The sequence below is a fragment of the Lolium perenne genome, chromosome 1 (genome assembly GCF_019359855.2).
Source record: "Lolium perenne isolate Kyuss_39 chromosome 1, Kyuss_2.0, whole genome shotgun sequence".
NCBI lineage: Eukaryota > Viridiplantae > Streptophyta > Magnoliopsida > Poales > Poaceae > Lolium > Lolium perenne.
The window spans coordinates 182,338,954-182,362,631 of NC_067244.2; the positions used below are offsets into that span (position 1 = coordinate 182,338,954).

The 23,678-nt window shown below is 43.4% G+C and overlaps 3 protein-coding genes across 3 annotated transcripts; 2 read left to right on the forward strand and 1 right to left on the reverse strand.

The window, feature by feature from the left end:
* Positions 1–4,327: 4,327 nt before the first annotated feature.
* Positions 4,328–12,677, forward strand: LOC127315052 (ARM REPEAT PROTEIN INTERACTING WITH ABF2). Its single transcript, XM_051345590.2, has 19 exons — positions 4,328–4,705; positions 4,800–4,966; positions 5,332–5,504; positions 5,577–5,697; positions 5,838–5,912; positions 7,681–7,775; positions 8,219–8,294; positions 8,562–8,669; positions 8,987–9,115; positions 9,276–9,344; positions 9,429–9,488; positions 9,580–9,703; positions 9,789–9,928; positions 11,086–11,149; positions 11,248–11,327; positions 11,435–11,499; positions 11,639–11,756; positions 11,835–11,959; positions 12,049–12,677. Exons 1-19 carry the CDS (start codon positions 4,342–4,344, stop codon positions 12,137–12,139), a joined length of 2,244 nt encoding a protein of 747 aa, XP_051201550.1. The 5' UTR covers positions 4,328–4,341; the 3' UTR covers positions 12,140–12,677.
* A 353-nt stretch (positions 12,678–13,030) lies between these two features.
* LOC127315061 (cyclin-P3-1) lies at positions 13,031–16,987 on the forward strand. The gene is made up of 3 exons (XM_051345595.2): positions 13,031–13,654; positions 15,166–15,587; positions 16,315–16,987. The coding sequence occupies exons 1-3, from the start codon at positions 13,481–13,483 to the stop codon at positions 16,613–16,615; spliced, it is 897 nt and encodes a 298-aa protein (XP_051201555.1). The 5' UTR covers positions 13,031–13,480; the 3' UTR covers positions 16,616–16,987.
* Positions 16,988–17,478: 491 nt separating this feature from the next.
* On the reverse strand, positions 17,479–22,038 carry LOC127315072 (kinesin-like protein KIN-14J). Its single transcript, XM_051345606.2, has 13 exons — positions 21,747–22,038; positions 21,530–21,658; positions 21,317–21,447; positions 21,079–21,172; positions 20,666–20,995; positions 20,143–20,422; positions 19,906–20,067; positions 19,514–19,729; positions 19,376–19,413; positions 19,073–19,236; positions 18,885–18,998; positions 18,751–18,792; positions 17,479–18,595 (listed from the first exon to the last, which is right to left on the reverse strand). Exons 1-13 carry the CDS (start codon positions 21,826–21,828, stop codon positions 17,819–17,821), a joined length of 2,559 nt encoding a protein of 852 aa, XP_051201566.1. The 5' UTR covers positions 21,829–22,038; the 3' UTR covers positions 17,479–17,818.
* Between the last annotated feature and the right edge of the window lie 1,640 nt (positions 22,039–23,678).

A 23,678-nucleotide genomic window follows, 5' to 3' on the forward strand; every position in this document is an offset into this window, starting at 1 on the left:
CCTAGTATATGAGTATGAGTTAGTACTATCATTAGTACTAAATGAAGTGGTTTGTGTATGTAAAACAAAACTAATTACCTAACATGATCACCCAAGATCTATCTATGAAGTAACATAAACCGTGAGGAGGATATACTTAAAATCAAGGAGAGGATTGCGGAAGACTCGATAATGAAGTTGATGAACAACTTGAAAAAGGCTTCGAAACCCGTCCGATGAACTTGAGCAGGGTTCCATGATAGCTCCTAAAATGATATATTTTTCCGAGGTGTTTTTTTGGATCCGTTTGTTTCCGCTTTCGAACTAACTAGCAAAGTGCCATAATACAACGAACTCCATTTCCTTGTGCTCTTATGAAACTTTCATGAAATGGTCATATTGGACGGAAATCAAGTCATAAATGTAGGTTTGGAGGAAATCAAGCAAGTCCCTAATTGAGAAAATTCACATCCGAGGCAACAAAAAACTTAACGACCACTGGGTGACCGTAACATATGTCGCCGCCTCCGCCTCTTCAAAACGAACAACTTTCGTGAAGGGGCAATAGACGAAAAACATTCACAACCGCCACAGTTAGTCCCTGAACAGAGAAGAATAGATCTGAAGAAGAAGAAGAACTCATCCTTCAATCTTCACCGTGATCCTCCTCAAGATCCTCTATTCACCCATCGAACATCACCACATATAAAGAGATTCATATTTGTAATAACTAGGGATGTAAACTCTATTCATATTCAAGGCTCTTGAGATCGGATTTGGTTTTATCTTATTTGTGGCTTGCTACGGTAATATCGAGATGAACTCCATTTGCAATATCATTATCTCTTTGTTTAAATCTCTTCTCATGCGCGAGTAAATCTCCCTGACGTGGGGGATGGGGGGATGTAGGGAATTTGTGAGATATGATGTGCCTATTATTATTTCCATTCATTTGTGAAATCTATTGTTATTAATACTTATGAGATTGATAATCTATGGTTTGCGTAATTCTTCTCGTATAATTAATGGCCCGAGCAACATGATTCATCGACCTACAAATATGAACACTTTTGTTCTAGCAACTCCGCGACCTCCTAGTGACAGTGGAGATATCAAAGAGAAGTGAACACAAAGAAAATGAGGAACCATTAACCATAATTTGTTGATTTGGTCTCACGACCTTAATAATTATGTTGGGTATTGATGATAGCAATAGGTAATTGGACAATAGTGTTTATCGATCACACCATGGAGGAGATAGATGACTCAAGGTTTGCTTGCCTACTTGTATCCTAATATGCTAAAATCACTTTCACATACCAATTGCATCTGTATATTCATCCATATGGCACACTCACTATCACCATAAATTGAACCTCTCCGCGCCTGACCTCACATCTGCAGGAAACTCAACACACAACTAGCTACTTTGTTTTTGTTATTATTCAGTCTTTACTTTATGCTCAATTACTTTATAATTATTGCTTCCAACTCGCCACCTCCACCTCAACACTTGCAGTCAATTCATTCAAGACAACAACACCTTGGGTGCAACAGAAATGCCAAATAATAATACTTGCCTTCCTACACTTTGTGGGTTTGATATATAACTGGAAGTACTTCCGCGAATTTACATTGTGATGATCATGTGTTCCTGTAGGCCATCACTCTGCGTCACCGATATTGTTGCGGAAGACTTGGCGGACATAGCTTATCTCACTTGATGAAGATCCAAAGGTGTTTGCGAAAAACGCTCCGCCTTCTTATTCCTGTAGGGTCGAACACTTGACCCTCTGCAGTGTTGCAGGCTTTCCATGCTCTCCGTTCCAGCGGGACTTTGTTGTCATGGACGAAATTGCACCGAAGTACTATCTTAGATGCAATTGTATGTGGAGAAACTCCCCACGAGAGAACCTCCACGAAGGGAGACACTCCATGTGGGAGAGAGAGAGAGAGGAGAGATAGCCAACCAAAGGGCTGATGTTCTTGTGTGAATTGAGAGATAGGAGGGGTTCCTCTTCACATAGGGGGTATAGGGGCACCATCTTGGGGAGTGGGGCAGTCGTCATCCCTAGGGGAAACCCTAGTCCTCCCCCACCAACCCCCAACCGGCCTCCCACTGACATAGGGGCACCCTAGGTTCGTTTTCCACGTTGGTCTGCCTCGGGAGCCTCCAGTAGACCTCCCGGGGACTACATGGGCCTCTAGAGAGGCCCATGCGCCTAGCCGTTGCGGGAAGCCATCTCGGGGCTTTAGGACGTGGGATGACACCTATATGAGCCCCAAAAGAGCCCCATGCAGCAAGCCAAAGAGGGATGCATGTTTTCCCACTCCCCTGGCACTCCGACACTTCATATGAAGGTCTGAAACCCTAATTTTCTCTCGCATAATTTCCCATAACAATTCCAAAAAATTCTTGAAACTATTTCAATCACTTCAGAACATTCCAAAGATACTGGAGCACTTCCAATAATGTTTCTCTCTCATATTTAGTGTAAGATCAATTCCAATGTACCACCGAAACAATTCTGATAACACCGAAATCACTCCGATATTTCAATAAAACGATTTTGATGCCGCCAAAACTATTCTAGACATTCTCTCAATGACATTCCATGTTTACAACAAATGCATCAAGTACTATAAAGAATATAAAACACTTTTAGCGTGTGACCCTGATAGGCCCAATCACTCACATACATGATTGTGAAACTCTTTCGGATCAATAGCTAACAACATGGTTGGGACATCCATAATAGCTCTTGTTCGTGATTGAGTAACCTTCGATGATATCTTATAGTATCAATCCCACTGCTTTATGATATTATGAATACCCTAGGTGAGATTTTGATATCCTCATGATTTAACTCTTGATCACTATTACCGTTAACCATGATCCGATTTTATTCTCTTTCTCATATTGTATTCCGATGTCCTTGTATTTTACATTACAAAGGGTCTCGCGATTGGGTGACATCGTAATACCGATATGGACGGGTTACGGGTGTATCTCTCCTTATTATGGAGGAGCGATTCCCAATCTTGACTCACCAAGTCGTCAAACATTCTTTCCAACATATATGAATATCACCTTTTTTTACCTCCTTTTACGGTAGACTTCTGATGGTAACCCATGCATGCCTTCTGGAATAAGATCTCTTGATACTCTCATGGTCTAAGGATTCATTTCATAAGATTACACATGGATAGTACTATTAACAAGGAATAACGTCTCATAGTATATCCAATAAAACTGGGTCGATTCAGTACCGTTGTTCTTCTCAACAATCTACTCCCACTATTCTCAGTATTGCCAATACTCATGATCAGGAAAACATGATCATCAAACAACAAATGGGCTATTTATAGAGGTCGGACTAGGAACACTTGTTTGTTCATTCTTATACACGTGCTCATGAGTTTCCCTTTGAATCTCATACTCAAGACACGAAGCAGTTCTACCATACTATTATAAACTTAACCACAAAACTTCAAGTAATAATAATGAACACTTCATTATTGGCTCAAGGGCATAACTCCTTAAGTCTCCCGTTTGCACTACAACCAATGATCTAGTTGCGTGAGTTTACAAACACCAAGGGCCACCACCTCTAATGTTGTGAGAGAGAGACCCCACCTCCGTCGGCGACGACGCGTCCTTCGGCACATATGACCCCCTCCCCCCAAGTGGTTCAACACGAGAGGCAAGCAACATTTCTCTTTTGGTTATTAACGACTCCATAATTTCTGAATTTTTTAATTCACCAAAATAGTATTAGGACCGTGAGTTAAGAAATAGGGTATTAAGTGACAACATACCATAGCTTTCTCTAACAAATTTTGACTAGTTTTGTCATTGTCAAAAACAAAGGCTTTGTCAAAGGACATCATTCCAAGCAGGCCCATAACTAAAATCCCAAACGGCAAATAAAGATGGACCAAGGCTCCATCAAGCGGGCCATGTTTTTTTCCCTGTGTCATTTCATGTTTTGATGCTTACTTCTTCTGTCGCGTTTAAAATATCCGTAGCACGACTCTTTCCAAACAAGAGAATAAAAGATGAAAACAAAGTAAATGTAAGAATTATGTGACGAGTTTTATGGCCCTTTTCCTCCTTCTTCAGACTGAACTACTCTTTTATTTCCCTAAAAAAATCTACTCTCTTATATTCCCTCAAAAAAAAGAAAAACTACTCTCTTATAACGAGCAACAAACAGTGAGGAAAGTGTCCGATTATCATCAAAGCATAAAATATTCCCAATTTTAACAGCGCGAAATAAAATCCCTATCGCGCATACTCTTTGCTTCCGCCCATCCCCTCCTCCTCCTCCTCCGACAAGTTCCCCCACGTCCTCGCCGTCGATGGAGGCGGAGAAGCAGCAGAGGCAGCAGAAGCCGCAGCGCCCGCGCCGCAAGGCGCAGAAGCGCAGGCTCGACGACGAGGCCGCGGCCTCCGCCGCCGCCGCCGCCGCCGCAGCCGCCGCTGCCGCCGCCGCTGCCTCCGCCGCCTCGTCGCCGCTCGGCAGCGCCGACGCCGACGACGACAACGAGGACGACGACGAGGGCTCCGCCGGGCCCGAGATCTGCTGCCGCCACTCGCAGGCGGCGGTCGCCCGCGAGGTCCGCACGCAGGTCGACGCCCTCCAGCACTGCTTCTCCTGGAGCCACGCCGACCGCGCCACGGGCAAGCGCGCCACCACCGTCCTCGCCGAGCTCGCGAAGAACGGTAATCCCCCCAAACCCTCGCCAACCGGGCCGATCCGTGCTCACCCGTTCCCACGCCGTTACTGAGGTGGATCTGCTCGCTGATTCTGATGCAGAGGAGGTCGTGAACGTAATCGTGGAGGGCGGCGCCGTGCCGGTGCTTGTGTGCCACCTGAAGGTGCCCCCTACGGAGGCGGCGGCGGGGGAGGAGCAGCAGCCCCGCCCGTTCGAGCACGAGGTCGAGAAGGGCGCTGCCTTCGCTCTTGGGCTTCTCGCCGTAAAGGTTCAGCCGATTAATTTCCTCTCTGCACTTCAGTTCATGAGATTTCGCTTCCATCCCATTGCAATTGCTTGTATTATTCGTATAATAATCCGATTGTCTCTGCCACGGCCGTCTCAAATATCCCATTTCTGTAGCAAAATGCATGAGGAAGAATACCACTCTCTTCCATTTCCCCTTGTTTTTCATATGTCTGTAAATGTAACCTGGTGGAGTATGCTTCAGTTTTGCTAGTTCCCTTTAAGGAATCCATGGATATTAGTATTTCTGTTCTTCGACATGACTATTTCATTATTTTGTTTATAGCCATATATCCTATATTACTCTCAGAATTGTAGTAACTTATTACTTGTTGTGTTGGTTAACAGCCTGAACACCAACAACTTATAGTCGATGCTGGCGCCCTACCCCTACTCGTGAGTCTCCTCAGAAGGCATAAAAATGCTACGAATACGAGGGCAGTTAACAGCCTTATCAGGAGAGCAGCTGATGCAATTACCAATCTAGCTCATGAAAATAGCAACATCAAAACTTGTATCAGGTGCGTTCCACTCACTTCTGACTGCTTTTCCTTGAGAGTTCTGTGATCGCTGATGGTTTTGATTCACTGCAGAATTGAAGGCGGAATCCCACCTCTGGTTGAATTGTTAGAATCACAGGATATTAAAGTGCAGAGGGCAGCTGCAGGGGCGTTGAGGACTTTGGCTTTTAAAAACGATGAAAACAAAACCCTGGTGAGAACAGAAACAAGTTGAAAATAAATGAAACCAACATTGGTTGTATATTATAACAACAGACTTGTATCCACCTTTGTCCATGTATACTATTTGCTTGCTTCTAGATGTTAATTTTACCCCTTAAATCCTTAATGCAGATTGTTGATTGCAATGCATTGCCAACTTTGATCCTAATGCTGCGGTCGGAGGATGCTGCAATTCACTATGAAGCAGTAAGACACTGAGAATTCAATTTTTCTTCATCAATTGCACTTCTCTGGCTGAGCCCGTTTTCATTTTTAGGATGGTGCTTACTTGTCAATTGTCATGCATGTATTACTTATGCAGTTAACGCGATTACAGGAAAACACAATCATGATTTAGTATTTTGCTGTTTTCTCTAGTTTCCTACAATCTTGAATCATCAGTTTTCATCAGGCCTCGTGGAATGTAAACTTCAAAGTGCAGTGCCTGAACAGCTCAATGTTGAACCGTAGTACTATATATTGGTTGTCAAGCCTCCATATCTATTTTTTTGTTCAAGTTGCAATGGAACTTACTTTTGATTGGCACAGTGGAACTTGCAGAGTTCCAGTTGCATTATACATAATTTACATTAGGAGCAACACATAAATATAATGTTTCCTGGCATGGAAGGTGTGAACCATTAATATTTGCCTAGAAAGAATACATAAGTCCTTTATCAATGACAGTGGTCTTAAAATAAACGTGTGAACACTGGTAAGTTAGCACAGTTCTACTGATGCATATACTAGAACTAACTTCCGATAAACAGTTATGGCGCACCATATCGTTATTGGTATGCATTAGAATCCAATTTCCAAAGTAAATTGTACTGTTTCTTGGTGAGAGTGATTTTAATCTGTCTGTTACGCATCTAAATGTAGCTTTGTTGGTATGAAATAGAGAGTTGCTATACTTGATTGGGCAAAATGTACCTGGTGCATGACTGTTGCCAAGTATATGGGCATGACACTAAAATTTCTTGAAAATGTCTGATGACATCGTTCAGAGTGATAGCAACTCATACTGCACAAAGTGCAGTACAAGCAATGACGCTACACAAAATGTATTTGTCTAACTATGATGGTTATCAGAAGAATAAATTGCATCAGAGGTTGCCAGGCTTCCTGTTTGTATTTAGGTGTTTCAACTAAACATTAGCATATCATGAACTTGTTTAATTGAGCTCGTTAGGTCCATCCATTGGTAAATTGACGGAAACTTAATTTGACATGGAGCTGCTTAATTGGTATAACATGTTTGAGGTTCATAATTAGTAGAGTCAAGTACCTTTACAATTGGTGCTGGACCAATTAGTACAATAGTACAATTGGTCAAGCTGAGGCCTTGAAGAAGACTTAGAGGCTATAATTGAAGTTAAGACTTAAGAGCCTTAATGTCACAACTAGCCAAGTCTGGAGACCTTTTTTCTGCCACCTTACTGAAATTGGGCCTAAGTAGTAGATCTGAGCAAGCTGAGACCTTGAGGAAGCTTGCCTGGCTAAAATTGAAGTTAAGAACCTTAATGCCACAACTAGGCAAGTCCGAGGACCTGTCCTGCAGTTTCATATGTTTGGTGAAATTGTATTAGTGCTTTCTAAACAGTAGTTATGCTTTTCTGCGTGTTACAGAAACTAGGTCTTTTTTTGAACCTTAGAAACAAGGTCTTCAAGTCTTGAATCAAATAATAACTGAATTTATTGGTTATTGCCCATATTCATTGCACACAGTAAGATGGTGCTAGGGTTACTTGATCATGTGGAATTTATATAAAAAATGGTCTCATTATTTGCCTCTAGTTTTTAACCAGGTAGTTCATCAATTTTGTATAGATTCATACTTTTTCCCTGTCCTTGTGAAGTTCTTTTCAGGATCCAACATATATCATGATAATCTTGCATGAAATCACCCTAATTGTTCAACTAGCCATATGTATGCATGCCAGTAAGTTATAAATACACTTTGTTGACATGCTAGGTTGGTGTCATTGGAAATTTGGTTCATTCATCCCCAAATATCAAGAAAGAGGTTCTCAATGCAGGGGCCTTGCAACCTGTAATTGGGCTATTAAGGTATGATCATCACATGCAGCTTATGATGATAGTTTTAAACTGTATCTGTAAATACTTGAATCCATATAACTTACTATTGTATTTGTTTATTGGGTTCTGCTAAAGTGCTGCTGGAAATTCAAATTCTATATGCTTTTAGTCTAGTTATGCATGAAAGTACACACTTGCTTACTGATGTACTGTGAAGACACCATCACACATGTTTTTCTGAATGCTGATTAACTTTGTTGCTTTAGGGTGAGAAGGATATGTCAGTTACAATGATATAATCTTAAGAGATTTCCAAGTATAATCTTGCATATATCAAATCAAATTATCCTCTAACCCAGATTCGTAAAAGGTGTTTTATTGTAATCGCAGTCTCAGTATATGAAGGCATGATAGTGCCATGCGTCTGTTTTCTTGCTGATTCGAATAACCTTTGCTTCATCTTTCTTTTGCAGTTCCTGCTGTACCGAAAGCCAAAGAGAAGCTGCTTTGTTGCTAGGGCAGTTTGCTTCGGCTGAGTCTGAGTGCAAGGTGCTTAAGGATGCTTCATTCTCCTTGTTATTATTCTCTTATGATGAGTGATGAAGTGGAAGAGCAGTAATAAAATGAAGTGCCCTTTCCCTAATATAATACTATAATTGATCAACTGCATGTTACAAAAGCAAGAAATTGTTTTGTGAACTGTAATTACCAAATATTTTATTTCAGACAAGAAAGAGTTTGAGATAGTGAATGAAAAGAATACAGAATGTTGTTTTGACCTATCCTGTTTAAATATGCATATACGTATTTTGACAGGTCCATATTGTGCAACGGGGTGCAGTCCGACCACTAATTGAAATGCTACAGTCAGCTGACTTCCAACTCAGGGAGATGGCTGCATTTGCCCTTGGGAGGCTCGCACAGGTAACATTTCTCATTCTGTTCTCCTGTTGTACTCAACAATGCTAATCTTACTGTTTATGTTTTGTCAGCCAGTTTTATTGTATGCATTCAAGGGAGGTATTGTAGCTGTGACAGAGAAACAAGACTAATAATGTCATTCCCTTTTCATGTTCCCCCTTAGCTGCAAACATTTCAATAATGGGATTGGGAAATAAAACAACAGTCTATTAGTTTTAGCGTGGTATCTCCCTGTTTAGAATGTGCTTCCACGTTTTATGTTTATTTTTAGCTTAATTAGCCTGTATGGCCACTCTAAGAGCAAAGCGTTTGTTTCTCAGGACACACATAACCAAGCAGGTATTGCATACAATGGTGGGTTGTTGCCTTTACTAAAGCTTCTTGACTCAAAAAATGGGTCTCTGCAACATAATGCTGCATTTGCTCTTTACGGAGTTGCGGACAATGAGGTAATTCATGATTATTCAAACCAGAATGTAGCAAAGTTTCTGAAACCAGAATGTCTCGTTTTCTTTGCTGAAAAGGGAATGTACTCATGTAGTCATGTTCCATATCAGTTTCATGTAAGCTTCTTATTTTAATGTTTTCACAATTATTTTCTTATTATAGGACTATGTCTCTGACTTCGTTAAAGTTGGAGGTGTCCAAAAGTTGCAGGATGGAGAATTTATTGTACAGGTACACCTAGTCGTCAACCATCATAGCATATATTAGTTACTTTCCTTGTAAGTAGCCGAGTTTGTTTAAGAACTTCAATTTCAGGCTACAAAGGACTGTGTAGCTAAGACATTAAAGAGGCTGGAGGAGAAGATAAATGGACGAGTAAGCTCTGATCACTGCTATGTTTTCTTTTGTTTGTCACACTATGGTATCTGCTCCAGGCTCCAGCTGACTCTCACATGATCTTTTCCAGGTGTTAAAGCACTTGGTTTATCTCATGAGAGTAGGAGAAAAGTCTGTGCAGAGGCGTGTTGCTCTGGCTCTTGCACACCTATGTGCTCCTGAAGATCAAAGAACAATATTTATTGATAATAATGGTATGAACAATTAGACATTCACCTTAAGTGTTCCTTCTCGTATTTTTTTTTTGTTTTCCATGGATTAAATTCTGAGTTAATTCAGGTCTCGACTTGCTTCTTGATCTTCTGGTTTCGGTGAGCCCAAAACATCAACAGGATGGTTCGGTAGCACTGTTCAAATTGGCGAACAAAACTGCAGCACTCTCTCCGATGGATGCGGCACCTCCATCTCCAAGATCGCAGGTTAGCAGAAAAAGGGTGGTTTGTCTTCAGTTTTGTTACTGAAGTGAATGTAGTGGGGTTATGATCTCAATATGGTGCATTGTACAAAAGCTCTTATTGTTTAATCAATGAGGGAAAGGGCTATTGGTCAAACAAAAATCCCACAATAGCATATGTTTAACCCTGCCTGGTTCCAACCATAGTTACTGAAGCTGGACAGGACGAGTGGTTCAACTGGGTGTTTCGAATTAAACTGGGTAGCAGTCCAACCAGATGCTCTCCCCACCATTCTAAAAATAGCAGGCAGCTGTCAGTACTAGAACACACATTCTGGGGTCTGTGAGTGTGCTGCATCGAATGAGCATGATCAGCTGGACCATCCATGTTTCTTGTCCCCTGTTTGGGAATAATCTACTTTGGACATAATTTTATATTGTACTAGTGGAAATTATTATCTTATTTGTTTTATTGGATCAACGGTCGCCGGACCATTGAATCAGTGAAGGAAATGCTCTCCAGGTTGATCACGAGTCTGGTTTCAATAGCTATGACTTCATCTAAAATAGAACCAAGATTTGAACAAGACCTTCTGCAATAAACTTAGCTACAGATGAACGAGGCCATCAGTATTATGTACAACCTCTGTTCGGAAATAAGCGACTCAACTTTGTGTAGCTACGGATGTATCTACACACTGAAATGCGTTTAGATACATCCGTATCTTGACAAAGTTGATTCACTTATTTCCAAACAGAGGGAGTATTTTGTTATACAAGACTTGATATATTGGGAAACCTTGTTAAGAATATCCAGGATAGGGCAAGGTAGAACATGCTAACTACTAACTAAGAATAGATCAACAACATCAAAGCCATTTTCCTAAGCAAGTTGGGGTAGGCTAGATATGAAACCCAACAGAAATAAAAGGAAACCAAAACAAGAAGAAGGAAAAAAGAGAGTAAAGCCAGATGACGGAAGATCTGTATCCAACATATTGCACATGGCACGGTTTGTAGGAAATAATAATTCAGGGAAGTTCTTGCACACATACTCTTAATTTAGTAAGCACTTCAATTTGTAGCCTGAAATTGAAGTGCTTAACCAAATTATTCAGGAAATTTCATGCACACATACATAATTCTGTTTATTGTTGTTACCAAATATATTTCTAACTGCAGGTTTATCTTGGCGAGCAATATGTGAACAGTTCGACACTTTCAGACGTCATGTTCTTGGTGGAAGGTTGGTGGCGTTTCTGGACCCTGCCGTAACAGAAGTAATTTTAAATAATTGATTTTTTTCATTAGGACAATGATGTCCATGTTCCTTGTGATTGGCAGGAAAGCGCTTTTATGCACACAGAATTACTTTGCTTGCTTCTTCAGATGCATTCCGTGCAATGTTTGATGGTGGATATAGGGTCAGTCTCGACATGACATAATATTCCCTTGTTGGTTGGAGGTTGTGGATCTTGCTTCCTAGTTGAACAATTTATGCTTACATGAACCTCACTATTTGCTTAACCAGGAAAAGGATGCAAGAGACATAGAAATTCCAAATATCAGGTGGGATGTGTTCGAACTCATGATGAGGTCAGTAAATCACCGAGCTTTCTTACTTGCTCCTTGCCCATGGCCCGTTGGTGAATCTGCATTGTCTGTTGATTCATTTTTCTCTTACATGAGAAGGCCTGCTAATTAAGTTTGGAAACATCTTATTTGTTTTATGCAGATTTATCTATACAGGGTCAGTGTTAGTAACCAGCGACCTTGCTCAGGATCTTCTTAGAGCTGCCGATCAGTATCTGTTAGAAGGCCTGAAACGTCTCTGTGAATATACAATTGCGCAGGTGATTAGGAATGTTACTCCTAAGCTCTATGTTTGAACTGCCGATTGGGTCTGATTTATAATATTTAATACCTTGCAGGATGTTAACTTAGAGAATGTCTCTGATATGTATGACTTATCAGAAGCCTTCAATGCCATGTCACTGAGACATACATGCATGTTGTTTATTCTGGAGCAGTTTGACAAGATCTGCACAAGACCTGGGTATCCTAACTTAGGGCCACCACATCTTGTATATATTTGGACACACTTGAAGCAACAAGTTTCGTCTAACTTGCCATTTTTGAATGCAGTTTCTCTCAGCTAATCCAGCGCGTCATCCCCGAGCTCCGCAACTTCTTCGCTAAGGCACTAAGACCAAGCCACCGGAGTGCGCAGCCATGAGCCCCGCCCACATTCGTTGACAACACCACCACCATCTGACAGTTGCTGCTGGAGATCGTGTACAGCTAAAGTTTCTGCCTTTCTGGTTATGGGCATTGCCACTCGGTGGTAAGGTTATTCATCTGTTGCGGGCGCATGGTGGCCGGGTCCTCAATTAACACCAGCAACAATGCAACATCGTTTTATTCAATTGAACAGTGGCCATCATACTAAGAGCAAGTGTATGGTCATAGAGAGATTCAGTCCTGGCCGGCCTAGTCTGTGATAGGTTTAGTTGGTTGGCCCTGACCAGATTTTTCTGTCTTGGCATAGTTATGGAGTTCTTAGGGTCACTTCTGGTTCATTGTTCTGATTATGTCCATGTATGAGGTGTGGCGACGATAAGCTCGCGCCGTGTATTGTTGTAGCAGCAATCTGTGTTCTTCATGTTACCAGCCGTGCAGATGTTCAAGTCTTGTGTTTATAGCTTGTGGGTTTGTCTCGGTTCCTACAGAACTGTGCTGTTTCATGTGAAATTCTCAGGTTATACGCTTGCTCAGGTTGGTCTTGGCGTCTTCTTCTAACTTGACATGGTATTCTTTTGCTACGCATGCGTTTAGACTACAATTTTCTTGTTCGACGTGGAAAGTGAACCTCTGTTTGCCATTAAGTATATAGTTACCCGCGAGTTTGCGCATACCGGGATAATGCGATGTCGATGTGGATCCCCGTCTCCATCACGCTTCAATTTGGATAATCTTCACTTCAAAAAAAAAAAAAAAAACCTTGGATAACGCATCCGACTAGGAACCATCCGAAGTGGAGAACGCATCGGTCTCCTGTTGCTGCCACCGGTCTTCGCCATTATATAATCATCACGAGCAGATCCTCAGTCTCCCCCAAATCCCAATAGAGAAAGGAAACAGAATCGACGGGCTAACGACCAGTAGTAGCGTTCGTTCTCCCCTCTTTCTGTTTTTCCTCTCACCGACAGATCCACAGATAGGAAAATACAAGAAGGAAGGCAAGGAGCACCAACCGTGCTGCACATTTGTTTTCTTCTTCCACGCAGAGGTGGAACGCCAGGACGCACGCACGCACTCCGCTCTGGACTAAGCATGCCCTGCTTAACTAAGAGTTTTTATTATGCAAACGACTGTTTTTTTATAGCACAGTACTAGTAGTAGTAGTTACGTGTTTGATTACTTTTTTTGAATTTGATTGATTGCCTGTTATTTTATGTCGACGGCAAGTTGGCCTTTGAACACAAACAAGAGCCACACACACACACGCACACACACCATTACTGTCAGCAGATAATGACATGTCTCAGATAAGTGATTAGATAACAAACCCACACACATGACCCATACTCCTCTCTCTCCTTTTCTCTCTCGCGCTCAGCATCCAAGCAGTGGCCGCATTCTCTTCCAAAAGAAAGGAGACTGGTGGACGGGAGGGGAGCGAGGCCGCGAGCTCCGGCCTGAAGCCACCGGCCTCCTTCCCCGAGCTCAAGCCTACAGCGAGCTCAGAGCTGTAAGAATCTCTCCGTCCGCGCTCAGCTATCTTACCAACTCTCTTCCTGTCTCCGTTCCTTGTCAGTTAGATCTCAGGTTACAGAGCGTACTGCTATCCTGCCTGCCTAGCTTGCCGAGGAAAGCGCGTGCTGCGCTCGCTCAAAATCGCGCGGCATTTGGGTTTACTGGTGTAGATTCCGGCCCTGGTCTCTCACAATCTGCTGTGCTTTTTTCTCGTTCTGCTCTGTTCCGAGTGGGTTAATCGCGGCTAGGGTCGATTCAGCACAAGTTCTGGAGGGTTACGGGAGCAGAGATTTACTTGCCCGCTCGATCTGATGGCTGGCCGGGGGCTTGGGCGTGAAGGTACTGTAGTAGATTTGGGCGCAGCGGCATTACGGAGTTGGGAGTGTTTCCTGCCAACTCTTTATCCCCCTTTTCCTCTTTTTTTTTTTTTTCTCTTCTACAGGGTTAGGATTATATAAAGAGGCGAAAATATACCGAAAATAGAGGAAGAACAACCTTGAGAGGGGATGGTAGGGTATGTTTGGCTGTGTCCAAAGTGCACCCTGCCTATTTTTTGGTCATGGCTAAATATTGGTCTTTGTTTGCAGCTTTTTTTTGGCATGCCAGTGCTCCTTGACCAACCCCAGTTCATTTTTAGAGCAGAATATTGGCCACATCATGGTCAAGCAAATTCTCAAACGAATCTCTGGCTAGCCATATCTTTGGTAGGGCAAAAACCAAACACGCCCATAATGTGCCGACTGTGGGAGAGCACCCAATTAGGTTGCAGTGCTTATATTCTGAAGCAGCTTCATACTTAACTCTCAAAAAAAGAAGAAGGAAGCAGATTCATGTTGACATGAGTTCGGTTCAAAACGTAAATCGGTTCAGAAAATCTTGACGTGAGTTAACCGTCAATTAAGTTGCACATTTGTCTGGCTAACATGGAGCCATGTTAGCCACGTCAGTGCGACACCTGTGCAACTCATCATATGCCGCCAGGTTTTGGCCGTGCGTGCACAAACTTGCCAATTTTGTGACTTGTCAATTTTGGCCATGCGTGCACAAACTTGCCAATTTAGTGACTGTCCACCACATTTTTCAAGTAGAACGACTAACGTGAACATCTTTGCCAAGTTCATAGACCATCCACATGTTTTACTCTTGTTATATTCTGTTGTGTATTTTGGCAAATTCCTTAGAGAATCCAAGGCTTGGAAACCGTATCCAGATTATATCGTGTAATATGAGAGCAAATTAGCGCAACATGTGGAGGTAACACGTTCACCGCCTGACCAAATCTTTGTTTGGCTACTCATCATCTGAAAATATATGGAAGTATGAGTTTTTGTGCAATGCTATAAGCCTGGGAAGATAGCTTCAGTCTTCATTTCATTGTCTTGTATGTTTTCTTAGATTTCTGTGCAGTAGTAAGTAAACTAGGAGAATCTTTCTTCCCGCTTCAAAGTGTCTACTTTCTGCTGCTCAGAAAAATTTATTCATTAACAACTGCTTAACTTTTTGCAGTACTTATGTCTGCCAATGGAGTCATCTACAACTGATGCCAGTGATAAGCATTTGGAGAGCTACCTGACATTGGGTTTGACAGTATCACAGTCAAAGAAAAGAGATTGTAAAGTTCCAAAGGTCCTGTCGCTTCTTGCAACGTATCTTTGCAGAGCAGTTCAGAAGAATGAAAAGTTACTAGATTCTAAAAAAATAAAGGAGTCGACCACTATTTTTCATGGCCAAAGGATACCAGATCTTAGTATACAGCTCTACGCGGAACGCATTTTCAAGTATGCCGAGTGCAGTCCATCCTGCTTTGTGTTGGCACTTGTCTACATGGAGAGATATCTACAGCAGCCACATGTATACATGACACCCTTTAGTGTTCATCGATTGCTAATTACAAGTGTGCTGGTTGCTGCCAAATTCACGGATGATGCGTAAGTACTAAAGCAACTGCTTTTCATTAATTATTTATATATCTGCTTGCATGGAAGTTGTTTTTTAAGTACTCCGTAGCTCTTTGTACAGAAGTATGTAGCAAAGTAAGTGTTTCATTGATCTCACGCCCCTACTAGCGGAGGCCGTGGATTGCTACGAAAACCACAGTAAAGTTAGTTGAAAGATTCAAACATGTTAAATTATCTTAAATCATCATGCAAATTACTGAAGGAAAATGCTACACTATTAGTTTTTTGTAGATTGTCTTATTGCAGTGCTGAAAACGTCGAAGTCTCTTTAGGACTCAAGATAAAGATAAAGAAAATAACAGAGGCAATGTACTTTGGTCCAGATTTGATGGTAGCTTTAGATTAGTTAATAAACCAACTTCACTAGTTTATGTCTAGATTTGCTCTCTGGGTGTACTAACTACTAGTAGCGATTTGCATGGTTAGCTTTTTTTTATAGTAAGCATTTTCTCTCTGTATATCTAAATAATTTTCCCAGTTATTTGCACATTGTGCATTCATAAGAGCTGCTTGTCAGTTCTGCTATTTTGTGTGTGCCTGCAAACAACATGATTTCAGTTGTCCCTGTGTCTTTATTCTGATCTGTGGAACAGTGGTTAGCATGTGACTCCCAAAAAATGAGCTAGGTAGATCTTAGAGAAGAATGACAAACGTGTGTGCAGGTTTCCCAGTAACTTTCTTAATACATGTCTTGCAGGTTTTTCAACAACGCATTCTATGCTAGAGTAGGAGGAATCAGCACAATCGAGATGAATCGGCTCGAGCTGGATTTGTTGTTTAACCTGGACTTCAGGCTGAAAGTGAACCTGGAGACGTTTGGGAGCTACTGCTTGCAGCTGGAGAAACATGCAATGGCTTCACCAGAGAGACTGCCAGTTCAGCTTCTCTGTGTCAACGGATCTAAAGATTTGAGCTATGGCAGTAGCGCTGATGAGTTTTGTCAGAGCAAGCTCGTGCGACAAAGTTACAGCAGTCAGGCTCTCCAAGGATGTAGCTGACCAAATTATTTGCGGCCTACGGTTTTGAAAAGCATGTGACCTGATTACTGATTATTCTTTTAGATCTGACATTTGTTCATTCAGATTACGTTAAGTTGTTCTGGAGTGTTTGATTAGTAGGGCATCAATTCTATTTTACTTCTACATCACAGTAGTTCTTGCAACCCACTTTGTTGGGTCGTCAGGTTGTTCGAAAAGAACAGGTTTGGACATTAGTCAGTCCTATGAGAACCGCTGTTGTGTAATTGGACCTTTTGCCAAGTATCCTATTAGCAGATGAACACTATTCAGTCGTATGAGAACAACCGTGATGTAATTGGATCTGTTGCCAAGTATTCTATCAGCGGATGAATCTGGCTTTTTCCATGATTATGTTCGTTCTTTCTCCGTTGCTTCTCACTCTGCTGAGTCTCGTGACATCTGGCGATTTCACTGGCATACAATTAACAAAGACACACTGGGGAAACGAACTACTTGAACTCTGGGTCAAATTTGAACTAAAAAAAAGAAAGATGGAGTACCCCCTCTTCTAAACAAGCCCAGGAATTTACAAAACAAATTACTTCAGTGAACACAGACTATCAAAGCATGTAAACCAAACATTCAACTGAATATACCATTCAGATGTAGATTCAGGTCAGAATAATTGAGTTATGCTACACAGATATTATCAAAGCATGTAAACCGAACATGCAGCTGATACTATTCAGATGTAGATCCAGGTTAGAATAATTAAGTGATGCTATGCTACTCTGGTTATAAAAGAGCATAAGCAAGCAGCTTATAGGATGAAATGAAAGCATCCAGACAGATGCCAATAGCTAAATCCAACAAAACAAATTACTTCAGTCAACAGAGACATATGAAAGCATGTAAACCGAACATGCAACTGAATACTATTCAGATGTAGATTCAGGTTAGAATAATTGAGTGATGTACTCTGGTTTTCTTATAAAAGTAGCATAAGCAAGCAGCTTCTAGGATGAAATGAAAGCATCCAGACAGATGCCAATAGCTAATCCAACAAACCCATCAGGGTATAATTATACACAGCCCTAAAAGTAGAGCATTTATCATCACCCTAACACAAGTTCTTCTATCAACACAAACTCCCAGCCACTGGCCTTCTCCAAGCAATGTCCCGGTTCCGCAGCAATTTGAACATTCCAAACATTTACCCATCTTCAGTTCCAAAACAAGCGCTTAGAGGACAGACATTCTCCTCTTGGAGTTGAACACCCGCTGCGCATTCCCGAGTCTCCCTGCCATTATTTGGTCACGCACTGCTGGATCGAAGATGCTGCCAGCACCAGACATCAAGGAAGGTCGTGGTTGAGCAGGTGATGAACCAAGAGCTACTCTTTTCTGGATACTGTAGCATAGCTTGCTCGCATTTCCAGAACCTGCAATATTGTTCCTTGACTTCCACATTGGAGGGCTTGAGAACTTACTGCTGCTGCCAAACTCGAATCCTTTGAACTTTCCTCTGACATCAGGAGTTGCATCAACCGCCGGTTCTGCTGCTGCTTGTTGAATTGAATTATAAGTAGCCCGTGCTCTTGTTGGCATTTGGATATGGGACAGTCGAGACATTGGCCTCTTGTCAGGAAATACAGAGATCCTCTCTCTCTCGCTTGGTAGGATCGCAATCGAGGATCGCCTCTTAGGCTGGAGAGGGATCTGTCGCATCGTAGGAACTAAAGATACACGCCGTGCTTTACCAGCAGCCTTGCCTACAACTGCTTTGTTCATCACAGGGATGTTCTCTTTGTTCTGAACTGAAGTTCCGTTACCAGCAAGCCTCAGTCTGGAAGGGCCTGGCAGTGGCTGTATGTTGTTGCTTGCTTGTCTCTGCCTCATAGGAGCAAGTGGTGGTCTCTGCTGCCTTACGGGAGCAAATGATGGCCTCGTGGATGTGGATCTACCCGTATCCCTCGCAGCCTTCTTCTCATTAGCTAATTCATTCTCCAGCTCTCTAACCTGTAACACAAAAATGTTCATAAAAACAGTAGAAGAGAAAAATGCACACATGCATATATATAGTAGAAGAGAAAAATGCACACAGTAGAAAAGAGTCATGCATATACTTATGTTATGGGACGTAGGAAGTACGCTTGATGAGTTCTCTTACTTACCCGCTGCTGATGAGTTCTGCATGCTTGCTCAGTCTCCCTTATCTGTTGCACAGCATTGATTATGTCAGAACTTAGTTCCATGTATGAACTATTTTTTAGCCCATCAGGCAGAAATGATAGTTGACACAACATACCTTATCCTGAAGTGTTCTGAAGACATTTTCGCGAGAAGCATATTTGAGCTGCATCAGTTGCAAGCTTTCGTTCAACTTAGCATTTTCCTTTTCCTCATGACAGAGTTTTTCAGTCTGGAATTAAATTACCAGTTAATATAATGGCAAAGGCATTTTATAATTATCAGGCAAGGTAAAAATGAACGTACCATCTGCTTGAGCTTGAAATTTTCAGCTGGATCCACTTGTTTACGAGCAGGTCCATGTTCAATAGCTCGAACCCTACTAGCAAAATTAAGCGAGCAGAGAGTTTCTCCCGAATCTGTAGAGCTTGGACTAATCTGCACAAACATAAGTGTCTTGCAATCTCCACCTGCAACAGTTCATTCATGGTGTGAACATAGCATTCTTATCTCTTCGTCTTAGTGTTTTGACATTCCAATGCTGAGGATTTATAATCAATCATTTAGATATAGTGCACTTCTTGCATAATCTTTTAGAATGTCACTTACCTAATGAGCTTTGGAGCAGATGAGTTAGCTTGGAATTCCTATATTTGATAGCAAAAAATAAATTGAATTAGGCTATGCTTCTTCAAGTAGCCGAGCAAGATAGTTACTGAAAGCATGGGAATACTGAATAAGGCTGACCTATATGGGATGTGGGTATTTTTTGAGGCAAGGGCAGAAATAACATCACCCAGTGCAGAGAGTGATTTGTTGATGAACTTTGCCTCCTTCAGCCTCTCTCCTTCTACTTCAGTTTTAGCCAAGCGCTCACTTCCAGCAAGGTCAACCAACCACATGTGGCTTCTGCTCTTTTCCCCAGTCACCAAATGCTCACTCGTAACAGTGACTCTAACCAAGCTGCAAGTAGAACAGAAGTTCATATGTGAAATGCTGAAATAATACCATTAATATGTCAAATATACTAACTTAACTCTAGTTGCTAATGGTCAAACATGGATATTGAGATGTGGCAGCTGATTCCGATATATGGGCTGAATTCATTAAAACAAGTGAGATAGAAGTGCCGAAATTACCTATGGGAGCGGCTGCTCAGTTCATTTACACTGGTTGATCCAACAGATCTATTTCTAGCTCCAGCTTTCAGTTTCTCCCACACACCATCTATTGTATAAATTGGAGCTTCAACCAAACCAGGCACCTCTTGTGCCCCATCAGCACTTTGCTTTATGTCCAACCTTCAGACACAACAAGATATTATGCCCCATTCTTTACTATAATGCCAGAATAAACAAGAAGGAATGGAGATATACCTTTTTGATGTTTGTTCAGAGTTGTCATCAAGAAGGTCCCTGATTTTTTCATTATAGACTTCCAGTATACTCACGCAAAATGTGTATGCAACAGATGAGCTTCTCTCCTCAGAGATCCTGAACAGTTCTTCGAGAGCCCTGTAATTAACACCCCTATTCTCTGGAATACCTTCCATAGTGAAGGTTTTCCCAGTTCCGGTTTGCCCGTATGCAAAGATGCAAACATTGAAACCATCCATCACTGACCTCACGACTGGCAAGCTCTCAGCAAATACAGTCTCTGAAGGAAGCAATCAGAATACAACGCATTATGATCAACATTTTTTTTGACCAGGAAATAAATTCAAATCTAAAATGTATTCAGGAAAGGAATGCATATGTGATTAGTTCAATCAAATTATTAGTTTATAAGTACAAATTGTTGCCTCGAGCTTGCTTTTAGCCTCCATTTCATATCACAAAACCATGAATTCGAAACAGACGTTCAGGTATATCAAAGAGAGCAGGAACAGTAGTTAAATACCTTGATCATCAGCCGGTCCAAAAACATGATCAAACTTAAAGCTCTTCCTCTCTTTCTCTGTGGGAGCATACTGAAGGTCAGTCTCCTGGGACGGATCGACCTCAACCACTGACGAGCACCCACGGGATATCTCATCGGCACTTAGAGGCCGGCACCGGCAGAACACCCTGATGTTTCCCCTCAGCTCAATGAGCTCATTGTACAAACGACGCCTCACTGCGCACTCCGCCGTGTACTTCTTCTTCAAGCCATCAAACCTGGGTGCACACTCCTCGTCACACTTGGCCACCTGCTGCTTGTACTTCTCCATCAGGTTGTTGTACCTGTCCCCTACAAGTACAGCAAACAAGACCAAATGTCAACGAAGCAAGTAGGGTTTGGATCCGTCCTACTGTGGAAGCTTGTATGTGTACCTAGGAACCGGAGGGCGGCAGGGCGGTCTGGCGTTGCAATCCCCTTCAGCCGCGGCGACGGGATAAGGCAGTCGTCTGCTTGATCCCCGAACTCCTGCAAGAACAGGAAATCTAGAAACCATTAGCAAAGAACACAGATAGGTAGCAGAGTATGGAGATAAGGAGAAACAATGTCTTAGAGATAAATTAGAACTAAGAAATTCACGAGATCTGAGCGCTAGAAGCCCAAATTTCGCACCTCCAAGAAGCTGCGGAGAGCCTCGCCTTCTCCTCCTGCAACCGCCGCATCTTGTTCCTCCACGATCTCCTCAGCCGCCGCGTGTTCCTCCACCACCTCCTCGCTGGCCGGCACCGCGTCCTCGCCCGACACTGCGGGCAAATTCCCCACCGTGAAACGGATGCCGACAAAACCCTACCGCTCAATTGCTGGCTAGAGGACCGAGAACCGTACCTTTGGGCTGCTGGGGCATCGGCGCCAGCGACGCGGGGGACGACGGCGCGGGGGTCGAATCGGCGGGCAGCGCGTGGCGACTCGGGCTCCGGTGGTCCTCGGGCTCCACGGCGGCGCGCTCCTCCTCGCCTGCCCAAAAAAAAAAAAAAAACTCGCCGTGAGACAACTACCAAATCCAAACCCTCGCGACGGAACTCCAGAACGGCGCGGTGCGTACCTCGTGGCGGATCCCGTGGCGGAGACGCCGGCGGCGGCGCGGACTGCGGTGAGGCGGAGGAGGTGGCCGGATCCGCTCCCATCGCCGAGATCTGGGGCCCGGCGGCACGGGGGTGGAGGGTTTCGGGGGAGCGGCGGGCCTTGGAGAGGGCGAAGACTTGGTTCGAGTCGGGGAATTGAGGGTTGCCGGAGCGGCGGCGAGCGGAGGGCGGAGGAAGGAGAGAGAGAAGGAAGAGAATGTGAGATGCGAGGAGAGGAGAGGCGGATTCGATTTTTGAACTGGGTTGGGGGCGTTTTGGTTGCTGGGAGGAGACGACCGTTGGCGATTTATTGCGGTTTTCTTTCCACTTTTCGCCTCACGTTTGGGTCAGCCTTGCGATGCGGCGATCGACGGCTAGGATTCTTCCTCTTGATCCGGGCTCACACCCCTTCACAGTGTTTCGAATTTATATTTCCTTTTTTTATAAGAATTAACCTTGTTTCTCTAAGATTTTTGTGTGCAAATTCCACCGATAGAGAGTTTCACAAATAACAAAAATTATAAATAAGACACTCGAACACCTGGCGATGACTACAAACATCAGCGCGAGTTGGAGGCGCGTCGCCGCCCTCGCCCTTCCATCTCCGGAGTTGGACAAACCTTGTTGTAGAACAACACCAACTTGTTGTAGTATACATACGCGAAGTTGCCGTGCTAAGGCCTAAAGGACCAGCGCACCAGAGCAGAAATCATCACTAATGATGACAACTGGAGATCAGAAGAGGATGACCTGAAACCACACGAACGAGCACGAAAACGGACCAGATCCAAGGAGATCTGCCCGACACACGATCTAACGTGCGCTAAGCCAACGCTAGGTGCACAACCAAAGCGAGGATACGGTGGGGATGAACTTATTACCACATCGGGGGGTCGCCGCCACACCATCTCAAAGAAGACATGGAAAAACGTTAAACAAGAAACGAGAACCCTTCCGCTGATGAGAGGCCGGTGTCGTGGATATGCTAGCTAGGTGTACCACGATAGGCCCTTGATTTCGGTAATCCTAGGTGGCCCAAAGATGGTGATGAGGTCTATGACCCGACCGGGCGGCCTACTTGCCGGAAACCAAAGAAGGAAAGTTCCGGTCCGGAGACAAGCTGTCGGATCTGGCCCGTGATGAAGGTGGGTCGGATCCGTGACGTGCACAACAAGGAGCATCCTGCGTAGTTTAGGATTAGTCGTATCCGGTAGGATCTCTATCTTGTAACACTAGATCCGAAGTCTTTATAGGCTGGATCCTCAGAGCCCTTGCGGCAGAACAAGACCTCTCATTGTAGTCGCGCACTTGTTGCCTTATAGTGAATTATAGCAACACGTAGGATCTCGCTGCCATTGCAAGGTCTGAAGCTGGGTAACTCGTGTGACCCCATCCTGGTGACTCCTCGCCCCATGGCTCTCCCTTTCTCTCCCCTCCGTGAGGCTCCCCTCACCGGAGACTCGTCGAATACACAACGATAGTTGGCGCCCACAGGGGCCAGCTACGTCGGGAGGCTAGATCCAGGCGGGATCGGCCTTCGTAGGCATCGACAATGTCGCCATCGGGAGCGTCCTCTACACCGGCAACATCCCCATCGTCCCCAACGATGAGTGTTGGGTTCCAGCCAAGGAGAACGTCGTCGACTGTTCCCGTCATCCCCATCGGTGGAATTCACATCTTCATCGGCGAAACTGGCCGCTCTTCTAGGTTTGCCGGATCAAGCCCCGCACAGACCACCGTTGAGCAGGACACATATGCAGAAGATCGGTCTGGGCAGGATCCGCCTTTGGCCGGATCCGCCACAGATCGAAAATATTCAAGGCCCACCCAAACCACCCCTCAGGTGAACATGACGGTAGAAGACCAATGCAGATCCGTCTGGTCTTCCCATGCGTTAGAGAAGCAAAGGTGCC

Excerpts from the sequence above, each read along its gene's own strand:
- LOC127315052 (XM_051345590.2), top strand. The coding sequence starts at position 4,342 with ATGGAGGCGGAGAAGCAGCAGAGGCAGCAGAAGCCGCAGCGCCCGCGC. Across the intron at positions 9,116-9,275 it reads ACGGAGTTGCGGACAATGAG|GACTATGTCTCTGACTTCGT; the intron begins GTAATTCATGAT and ends TTCTTATTATAG. Across the intron at positions 9,704-9,788 it reads AATATTTATTGATAATAATG|GTCTCGACTTGCTTCTTGAT; the intron begins GTATGAACAATT and ends GAGTTAATTCAG.
- LOC127315061 (XM_051345595.2), top strand. The coding sequence starts at position 13,481 with ATGACCCATACTCCTCTCTCTCCTTTTCTCTCTCGCGCTCAGCATCCA. Across the intron at positions 13,655-15,165 it reads CCTACAGCGAGCTCAGAGCT|TACTTATGTCTGCCAATGGA; the intron begins GTAAGAATCTCT and ends AACTTTTTGCAG. Across the intron at positions 15,588-16,314 it reads GCCAAATTCACGGATGATGC|GTTTTTCAACAACGCATTCT; the intron begins GTAAGTACTAAA and ends CATGTCTTGCAG.
- LOC127315072 (XM_051345606.2), bottom strand. The coding sequence starts at position 21,828 with ATGGGAGCGGATCCGGCCACCTCCTCCGCCTCACCGCAGTCCGCGCCG. Across the intron at positions 21,659-21,746 it reads GCCACGGGATCCGCCACGAG|GCGAGGAGGAGCGCGCCGCC; the intron begins GTACGCACCGCG and ends TTTTTTGGGCAG. Across the intron at positions 21,448-21,529 it reads GATGCCCCAGCAGCCCAAAG|TGTCGGGCGAGGACGCGGTG; the intron begins GTACGGTTCTCG and ends ATTTGCCCGCAG.